This window comes from Empidonax traillii, unplaced genomic scaffold (genome assembly GCF_003031625.1).
Source record: "Empidonax traillii isolate 1590-97213 ecotype Southwest subspecies unplaced genomic scaffold, ASM303162v1 scaffold924:size238212, whole genome shotgun sequence".
In the NCBI taxonomy this organism is placed as follows: domain Eukaryota; kingdom Metazoa; phylum Chordata; class Aves; order Passeriformes; family Tyrannidae; genus Empidonax; species Empidonax traillii.
The window spans coordinates 2,383-12,278 of record NW_020956117.1 but is presented as its reverse complement, the minus strand read 5'-3'; the positions used below and the strand labels follow the sequence as shown (position 1 = coordinate 12,278).

At 56.6% G+C, this 9,896-nt stretch overlaps 2 protein-coding genes across 2 annotated transcripts in view; both read right to left on the bottom strand.

Moving 5' to 3' along the window:
- Nucleotides 1–2,439: 2,439 nt before the first annotated feature.
- On the bottom strand, nucleotides 2,440–8,381 carry P4HA3 (prolyl 4-hydroxylase subunit alpha 3; the record flags this gene model as incomplete). The annotated part of the gene is made up of 13 exons (XM_027903003.1): nucleotides 2,440–2,692; nucleotides 2,835–2,931; nucleotides 3,620–3,688; nucleotides 3,968–4,030; nucleotides 4,569–4,728; nucleotides 4,889–4,953; nucleotides 5,433–5,609; nucleotides 5,697–5,854; nucleotides 6,033–6,084; nucleotides 6,176–6,325; nucleotides 6,549–6,769; nucleotides 7,418–7,560; nucleotides 8,023–8,381. Coding segments are annotated over 13 exons (1,785 nt in total), but the record flags the coding sequence as incomplete, so codon positions are not given.
- Nucleotides 8,382–9,488: 1,107 nt separating this feature from the next.
- Nucleotides 9,489–9,896, bottom strand: part of LOC114067498 (sialidase-3-like) — a 2,659-nt gene continuing 2,251 nt past the window's right edge. Inside the window, exon 4 of the mRNA XM_027903002.1 lies at nucleotides 9,489–9,873. The gene's annotated coding sequence lies outside the window, so the exon portion shown is untranslated. The remainder of the gene's footprint in view (nucleotides 9,874–9,896) is intronic.

Here is a 9,896-nt window from a genome sequence, read left to right as displayed (position 1 = left end):
GCTTTAATTTAATAAGTTAAATAAATAAATGAAAAAATGAGGCTTAGGATGGGTTTTGCCAGATTATAAACACTAGAAAAAGCCATCAGTGACTGGATGAAGCACTGGGATTGTTGGAAAATGATTATTTCCTTTATTACTAAAGCATGTGGTCTTGCTTTGAATGAACCAACCCTTGAATGAGGAATGAAAACTCAGGCCTGGGGTTTTCCACATGGAATTCTCCCATATGCCTGTGACAGGGCATTTGCAGAGGTAATGCATTTATGAGCAAAGTTGTTATTTTTCCCTTTTTTGGCCACAGAGAGGCCAGGAAAACCTGAGGAAGCCTGTTCTAGCCAGAGCCGTGCATTGCAGGGCAACACAAACCTTTAAAAATCCTCCCCCAGGAGGGTGGATTAGATATTAGGAAGAAGTTCATTTACAGTTGAGGCCTTGCTCTGGTTTTCCAGAGAGGTTGTGGATTCCCCATCCCTGGAAGTGTTCAAGGCCAGGTTGGATGACGCTTGGAGCAATGTGGTCTGGTGGGAGAGAGTTGGAACTGGATGAGCTTTATGGTTCCTCCCAACCCAAACTACTCTGATTCTGTAACTTTGGCACTGACATTTATCCTCCCCTCCACTATTCCCTTTACTCTTGGGAGCAGAAAGGCCTGGGAAAAGAGCCTGGCAACCAGTGATTCACTGGTTTGAACTGGTGTTCCGTGCTCTTGGAAATCTAGACCTGGATCTTCAGCTGAGGTAAAAAAATAGAGTTTTTGGATTGTCCCTTCTAAGAAATCCTGGCCCTGGTGCATCTACTACCCATCTCACAGCCTGGAAGTGCCCTTTGTGTTGCCCAATCCTGCATCCCTTGGTTGTGTCATCCGTAGTGACCCGTCTGATGGCACCGTGTCTGTAAGGCATCCCAGAACAGCAGGATAGGGATAGGTGTTTGATCCAGGCTTTGCTGTCGGATGCTTGGTCGGTTGTGGCCGAGCATTCCCAGTCTGACAGGGTGACCTTTTACCACGTGCTGCTATTCCCAGATGGAAAATGTGTGTGTGTGTGTGTGTGTGTGTGTGTGTGTGTGTGTGTGAGTTCTCCAGAGACCACGCGCCATGTCCCGTGTCCGCCGCATCCTGTTCCTGTCTTGTTCCGTGTCCGTTTCCCTCGCCTACAAATAAAGCATTTGTGAAAAGCCTGGAGTAGGAATTCCTGCTTTCCCTTCAGCTGTGGTACTTGGGCTCCTCGGAGAAGCCAGTGGAGGAAGGGTGTTGATTCAGCTGTTCCTGTGCCATCCCCAAGCCTTGGGTTTTTCTGGTGACTCATGGAAGCCTCTTGTCATCCAAAATGCTCCTCCATCCCTTCTGTGCACTCTAATGTGGGGGAAAGTGGGGAATTTAGCACCAACCTTTGCTTTTCCCACTCTTTTCCATGACCAACTCCCACATGTACAGAAACATCTGGAAGTAATAAACCACGGCCCTCGGGCTGCTGAGTAACCTGTGCTCTGTCCAACCATCTCTGAGTCCTGGCATGGTTGTTCTGTTTAAGAAAGCAGGAATTTGGGGAAATTGGAAATCTTCCAGGCTGTTTTCACATTGAGGCAGGTTTAACAGACCCCCAAAGGGCTCCTGGAGCCTCTTCCCACTGCTCCAGCTCTTGTTGTCCTGCCTGAATGCTGCTCGCAGCTCCCCTCCGCTTGTGCATGCCTATGGAAGGGTTAATCCAGGGCTGGATAACAGCCAAGGAGTGATAAATGCATATTTTTTTAGCTGAAAGTGAGCAGGAGAGCCTTTGGGAGAGGTCTGCCTGCTGTTTCCATCCCCCTTCATTATTTTTATCCTTTTTTTCTTCCAGTTAGGAAAGAGCCTGAGAGGTGACATGGTTGCCTCGGCCCCCGTGGGGAGATGGGGGGATCCCAGAGGATTTGAATTTCATCCTAATGTTCTTAGATGAGGCTGGATGGACACAGAGTTTCTGTGCCAATGGTGTCCTCCAGCTAGACCCTCACTTCATCCGGGTTGTTTCCCCTGGGAAGTGCCTAGGGGGGTCAGCTGGGGGCTCCTGCCCGATCTCCAGGCGCTGCTGGAGATCCCGGCTCCCTCCTCTTGGACTTCCAGTCACTGAGGAGCTGCGGTTGCAGCAGAAAGGGAATGTGTCTGCGGGCAGGCAGGGAGCCAGGGGGTCTGGAAGGAGCTGCCATCTCCCTGAGACTGGATTTTGGCATCCTAAAACATGAATGGGAGCACACGGATCAAGATTTTGGCACCCCAAAACAGAGTGGGATCCCCGAGACCAGATTTTGTCACCTCAAAGCACAGATGGGAGCTCTGAAAGTGAGGTTTTGACACCCCAGAACAGAGTTGGGATCCCTGAGACTGGATTTTGACATCCCAAAACAGCTCTGGGAGCCCCAGGATTAGGTTTGTCACCCCAAAAGAGACTCCAGCTTAGTGCCCTTTCACTTTATTTCCACACGATTTGTTCGTGGCTGAGCAAGTGACACCCCCCCATCCCCAGATCACCCCCCAGTATGCTTCTACCCACTTCCCTCCCTTCCTCCCTCCCTGTTTCACTCCAGCCTTGGGAACATGCTGTGCTGGGATGGCTTTGCCACATCCACGATCCCACGATGGCTCAGTCCCATGGGTTGGCACTACATGGGCGTCGAAACTCCTGCCCATGCTCGTGGATCCACTTATTCGCCACTGGAAGGGACAAGGACACAGATCCTGGTCTGTCCCTGTGCTGATATTGGGGACCTTTTTCCCTGTTATCCAGGATTTTTGTGTGTTCCCCGCCCATCCAACCCTGTGTCACCCCAGGGTGACAACCAGCAGTGTCTCTCACCCCACTTGTCCCCAGCCAGGACAGGGCAGCCGGCGTGGAGAGTGTCACCATCACCGTTCCCGTTCCTCCGCAGGTTCCACCAGAAAAGAGCGGCATTCTGAGGAGCAGAGACTGGATTTTGGCACCCTAAAGCAGAGCTGGGATCCCTGAGACTGGATATTTTGGCATCCCAAAACATAGGTGAGAGCTCTAGGGTTAGGGTTTGGCACCCCAAAGCAGAGCTGGGAACTGCAGGATTTGGCACCCCTCAAAAGGAGCCAGAGCCCAGGGCTGATGTTTGGCACCTCAGAACAGGGCTGGGATCCCTGAGATGGGGGTTTGGCACCCCAAAATAGATCAGGGAGCCCTGGCACTGAGGTTTGTCACCCCAAAACAGAGCTGGGAGCTGTGGGATCAGGGTTTGACACCCTGCAAAGGGAGCCTGCAAATACCCTTTGGATTTTGGCACCCCAAAACAGGGCTGGGATCATTGGGGTTGGGATTTGGCACCCCAAAACAGTGCTGGCATCTCTGAAACTGGATTTTGACATCCCAAAACAGTGCTGGGAGATCCAGGGTTAGGGTTTGTCAGCCCAAAACAAAGCTGGGATCCCAGAGAAAGGATTTTGGCATCCCAAAACAAGGAGATCTGGGGTTTAGGTTTGTCACCCCAAAACAGGGTTAGGAGCCCCAGGATTGGGGTTTGGCATCAGAACAGGCTTGAGCACAATTCCCTGCAAGAGCTGACATGCAGGGAGCAGCATCCCCCCTTCCCTGCTCCTGGGGGTTCAGTGGGTCCCCCTCACCTTGACCACAGGCACGCTGAAGTTGGCGTAGATGAAGGCCGTGGAGCCACCAGCCTCCACTGCACTCAGCTGGAAAAGGAGCAAAAACAGGAGCCATGGTTGTCCCTCTTCCCAAGATCTGGCTGCTGTGCACAGGGAAACTGAGGCACGACTCCTCCCTCGGTCCCCAACTGCATTTCCCTCGCTTTCTCACAGCACAGGCTCCAAAATACTCCCCAAACTTTGGCGTTTAACCCCCCACTGCAGCATTGGAGGGCTGCCCTTGCCCATCTTGCACCCCATTCACTCTGAACCCTACTGTGACTGTCAGGGCCGTGCCTCCAGGTGTGGCAATGAGGGAGGACTCACATAGATCATGACTGTGGCGATCCTGTTGCCCGACTTCATTCTGTAAAGGGGGCTCTTCCTGGACTGCTCCAAGAGTGAGGAGGTGGGAATGGTCAGTCCCGTGGGAAGGGTTAGTCCTGTGCTGATGCAGCTCAGCCCAGAGGCACCCCGTGCCCCAACAGCTCTGAGCTGCTCCCCCTCCCTGGGAAATCCCTCCCTCTCCCTTCTTTTCACCCCCTCCTTCCTTCCCTCTTCCCTCACCTCCTTTCTCCGTCCCCCACCTTCCTAGGCACCCACCCAGGGATCACCATCCTGGGACCACCCACCCTGCCAGGGTCCATCTCCAGGAACATTCTGAAGGACCACCCCAGGGTTCATCTCCGGGAACCACCCCATGGTGCACCTTCAGGAACATCTGAGGAATCACCCCAAAGACCATCCTCAGGGTCCATCTCCAGGAACATAGGGGACCACTCCAGAGCCCACCCCATGGACCACTTCTAGGAACATCCCAGAGGCCACCCCAGGAGTGCTCTAAAGGGCACCCCAAGAACACCACAGGAACATCACCCCACAGCCCACCCGTGGCCCTCCCCATGGTCCACCCAGGCAGCTCCCTGACCGTGGCATGGTCGAAGTGTGGCTCATAGTGACCTCCCAGCCCATAGTTGACCACTTGCAGGTACTCTGCGTAGGGTGGCCGCAGGTCCAGGCCGGTGACGGCAGCGATGCGCCGATCCAGGGCCCTCACCACGGGGTCAGCTGTGTCCTTCAGCCACGCACTGTGGGACCACCACACCTTCAGCCCCCCAATTCAGGCTGGGCTTAGCCCTTGTGGCGCTGCTGGAGGCACCAGGCCTGCCCAGCATGGGTGCATTGCCACCTCAGTGGTGGCCATGGTGATCCCAGTGGCTGGAGGACAAGGCAGGGGGTGACTCCAACCTCTGGCTTATCCGGTACTCGGCTTTCTGCTGCTTCTCCCCAGAGGCGACCACGGATCTCTGCAGCTGCAGGACAAATGGGGGAGGGTTGCTGCACATGGGGACCCTCCCACCAAGCAGAGACCCCAGTCAGGATCGAAGCTGGTGCCTACCAGTGGTTGCCAAACATCCCCACCCCAAGGTGTCCTACAGATCCAACACGGCTGGGTGTCACCAAGTCAGGCTTGGTTAGGAAGTGGTTTAGGTTCATGTGTGAATTTGGTTTCTCCCAAGAAAATCTTTTGTGGGGCTCATAATCCCAAGGGTCTCATAGAATCACAGACTGGTTTGGGTTGGAAGGGACCTCAAAGATCATCCAGTTCCACCCCCCTCCATGGGCAGGGACACCTTCCACTAGACCATATTGCTCCAAGCCCTGTCCAGCCTGGACTTGGTGGAGAAGGCTTTGGCTGAGCTTTGCCTTAAAACCCCTCTTATCTCTGCATTCAGCTCTCAGGACACTCTCCTCCAGGAAAGAGATATCCCTGGGGACAAGGACGGCTCACCCAGGGCCCTGCCAACCACTTGATGGTCTCAGCCTCAGCATCGCTGATGAAATCATGGTACAGAGCCACATAGGGTCGGATCCGGACCATCTCCTTCTTGGCAGGCTGGAGGAGGAGGTAGGGATTGCTGTTGGTCTCGTAGGAGCAGCCAAGCTGCAGGAGCCGCTCTGGGGCCGGCTGGGAAGAAAGAGGACAAAGGAGGGCATAAGGGGCAGGGAGAGACGGTGGTTGGGGGGTGACCATGGCCTCCCCTGTTAGCCCCACCTGCCCCCTGGGGCGCTGGCACAGCTCCTCGTAGGCGTCCCGGCTCTGCAGGCGGGTACTGTTGGGGCGTCTCAGGGGTCTGGCGCTCACCCCCGTCCCCGTCTCCAGAAGCTTCTCATACTTGGCCACATTCCTGGTCACCCTTTGGTTACTGGGATCTGCCAGAGAGGTGGTGTCACCCAAAATGCCACGTCCCCATCACTCCCCTCTTCCCTGGGGAACTGCCCCATGTGGGGGCAAGAAATGGGGTGAAGGAGGCTGTTGCCATGCAGAGCTGATGGGGACATCCCAAAACCTCTCCCCTCATTCTTCTGCAGCCAAGGTTGTCCCACATACCGTAGTGAAGAAACTCCCTGGAGAGGCTCAAGGCATGGGAGATGTTTCCAGCCTGGATAGGGGAGTGGAGAGGCCATGAGCATCCCCTCTCTGTGGTTTGTCTCTATGGATACTGTGGGGATGGAGGGGGCTTTTGGCTGTACCATGAAGTAGGAAAAGGCAAGGTGGTCCAGAGCATCCTCCAGGCTGCTCCGGTCCTCTGGGTTCCAGCTGCCATAGGAGAGGCGGAAGAGGCTGACGGCCTCCTCCAGCCACGCGATGGAGTGGTAATAGTCACCTGTGTCATAGGCTACCTGTGAGGCAACACATCACCTGGACCCGCCAGCTGGGCCATCCTGGCCTGCATCCCATCCCTTTCCCATCCCATCCCATCCCATCCCATCCCATCCCATCCCATCCCATCCCATCCCATCCCATCCCATCCCATCCCATCCCCTTCCCATCCCATCCCATCCCTATGGAAGCAATGCCCTGGGCTGGAAAAGCTTTGTGGGGGGTGGTGGGGCTTGCCCTCACCTTTCCCACATGGAAGCAGTCATCGGCAGACAGGGAGACGCGCCGGCCGGGGCTGTAGAGGGGCGGGTGGTCAGTGCCGGATCTCTGGAAGACACCATTGGCCAAGCCCTTGACACTGAGGGCGTAGACATCCTGCAGCCGCATCAGCGCCCAGGCGGCTCCATCCAGGTCCTCGGCTCCAGGCAGCTCCTGCTCCACCTCCCTGAGACCAGCATGGAGAGCTGCAGGGTGGGAATGAGGTGCAGATTTTGGGGTGTAATCACCCCTGTCAGCCCTTCTCAATCCCTAGGGACACCACATCCATCCATTCCCCTTCTTATCCATCCATTGTGGTCCTTCACATGTTCTATTCCCTTATCCATTCGCCTGCTCCTCCATCCATTCTTCTACTTCTCCACCTGCTCTCCTCCTCCATCCATTCCCTTGCTCCTCCATGTGTTCCATTCCCTCATCCATTCCCCAGGTTCTCCATCCATTCTGCTCCTCCATCCATTCCCTGGCTATTCCATCCATTCCCTGGCCCCTCCGTTCACTCCCTGACTACTCCATCCATTCACTGGCTCCATTTTCCTGCTCCAACTGTTAACCCTTCTCCTCCATCCATTCTCCTGCTCTTTCACATTCTGCTCCTCCACCCATTCACCTCTTCTCCATCCATCCATTCCCCTGCTCCTCCACCCATTCTTCTCCTGGTCCTCTATGACCTCCCACTGACCCACTGACCTCCTCCGTCCATTCTCCTGCTCTTCCATATGTTCTGCTCCTCCATCTCTTCTCCTGCTCCTCCACCCACTCCCCTCTGCTTCTCCATCCACCCTTTCCCCACCACTTCCTGGCTCTTCCAGGTGACCAAGGGGACGTGGCCATACCCTGGGCATTGCCGGTGGCCTCGTCGCTGTAGATGATGTTGAGCCAGTCGGAGTGGAGGCGCTTGATGAGGCTGAAGGCCAGCAAGGGATTGTCCACCGAGGCCTCGGGGTCCTGGTGCAGCACCTGGACCTTCTCATAGAACCTACAAGGCACCCACTGGGTGACACCTTGATGCTCCTCAGTGGTGACACCCCCAGGGTGGGGGCTGAATCCCCCATCCTTGGGTGGCTTTGCCTCGACGTCCACTTTTGGGCCAAGCCAGAGCTGAGGGATTGTCCACCCCCATCCCTGGTGGGATGTGGGATGGGCTGTGCCTTGGGGATGCTGTGAGTCGCATCTCCGGGGGTGGGGAGGCCATGTCCCCGTCCAGTGGCATGGCTGGGGGGGCCCACAAGCAGTGTATGGTCTGAGCTCCCCATCCTCTTTTAACTGGGGGCACCCCCGAAAATCGGGTGCTGCGGGGAGGTGGAGATGGACTAACCCCCCTCATTGCCAGGGTATCACCCACCCTTGGGGCTGGGTGGGCAGGATGGGCGGCTGGAGGGGAGGGGACGCTGCGGGTGCCCCCACGCGTGACCGCGGCGGGGTGGGGAGTCTGCAGTACCTGCGGAGGCGGCGGAGGCGGGCGTTCTCCTCCCGCAGGTAGGACCGGAGCCGGCGGAGCAGGCGGCGCTCGGCGCCCAGCGCTCCTCGCACGCTCAGCATCGCCGAGAAGGTTTCGGCCGGGGCGGGGGGCGGCAGCAGCGCCAGCAGCGCCCCCAGTACCCCCAGTGCTCCAAGTGCCCCCAGCGTCTCCAGTGCCCCCAGCGCCTCCAGTGCCCCCAGACCCAGCAGTGCCCTCAGTGCTCCAGGTACCCCCAGTGCCAACAGCACCCAAAGAACCCCCAGTACACCCAGCGCTCCCAGTACCTCCGGTATTCCCAGCGCTCCCCGTCCAAGCAGCGCCCACAGCACTCCCAAGTGTCACCAGTGGCCCCAGCTCCAGCGCCCGCATCCGGCCGCAGCCGCCGCCGGAGAAAGGAGGGGGGAAGGGGCGGAGAGGCCCCGCCTTTATGGGGGAAAAGGGGGGTAGAGGGGTGGGGGTTTCCCGGATCCGCCACGCTGGCTGGGGAGGGGAAGGGTGGTGCTGGTCCCCCTCCTGCCTGTCCCTGTCCCTGTCCCCATCCCATCCCTGCCTCTGTCCCCATCCTGCTTGTCCCTCTCTTGTCTCTGTCCTACCACAAACTAATCCTGCCTGTCCCTCTCCCTATTCCCTGCTGGTCCCATCCTGCCCTGTCCTCAGCTTCATGTTGCCTGTCCTGCTCCTGCCTGTCCCCATGGCACCCTGTCCCACTTTTGTCTGCCCTCATCCTGCCTGTCCCTGTCCCTATTCTATCTTGCCCCCATCCTGCCTGTCCCTCTTCCTGCCTTGCACTCATCCTTCCTGTCCCCATCCCATCCTGCCTTTTGTCTGTCCCCAAACTGTTCTGGACTCATCCTGCCTCTTGCTGTCCTCTGTTCCCATCCCATCCCCATCTTTCCTGTCCCCACCCTGCCCTGTCCTCAACTGGACTGGCCCACTCCTGTCTCTCCCATCCCGTCCTGTCCCCATCCCATCCTTGCCCCCCTCCTATGTGTCCTCTGCTGCCTGACCCCACTCTGTCCTGTCATAATCCCATCCTGTCCCCATCCCATTCTGTCCTGTCCCTCTCCATCCTGTCCCAGTGGGGTGAGGGTGGCAGGTTGGGAACATCCCACTTCGTTCCCAATCAGTATGTGGACACTCACCATGGAAAAACCCTTTTTAGGAGAAAACCCTATTGGAGGAAGTGCTCAGGTGCCCCTTGTGTGGGGACAGCACCACAATGGCACCCCAAAGTACCCCCAGCCCCTGGAACCCTGGAGCCTCCCAGGGAAAACGGGCTAGAACAGGCTGAATTCCCAAAAGCAGGGCCAAGAGAAGGTGGGAAACGTGGGTTTCCCAGGGTGCCTGCGCTGAGGGGCTGTGAGGGGCCAGCCCTGTTCTCCACTGTGGGGGGATGGGTGCAAAGACACGATGGGTGCAGGGCTTTTCCCAGTTTTTTTCCCCAATACTGGCTGGATTTCACCTGCTTTGGGAGGACTTTATTTGCCAGCAGCACAGAACTGTGAGGTTCCTATTAGGATGCTACAACCCATTCCTATAGAGTAGAATAAAAGAAAATACCAGCAAGACCAGAGTTCTTTTTCCTATGAGAATACAGGCCCAAAGCAGGCAATTGGAATAAAATAGGATAAAAAAATAGGAATTCTCTCTGCCACATGAGGGCGACACAGGGACTGGAAACATTTTTAACTTGAATAAGACTTTAGGGGACTTCTGCCTCAGGGAACCGGCTGCTCTCGGTGGCACTTTTTTGCTGCTACCAGCTGAAAAATGCCCATTTTTGGAGAAGCAGCAGCATTTTGGGTGCTGTGCCAGCACCCCTTGGCCAACCTGCAGCAGATCCTCTACCACCA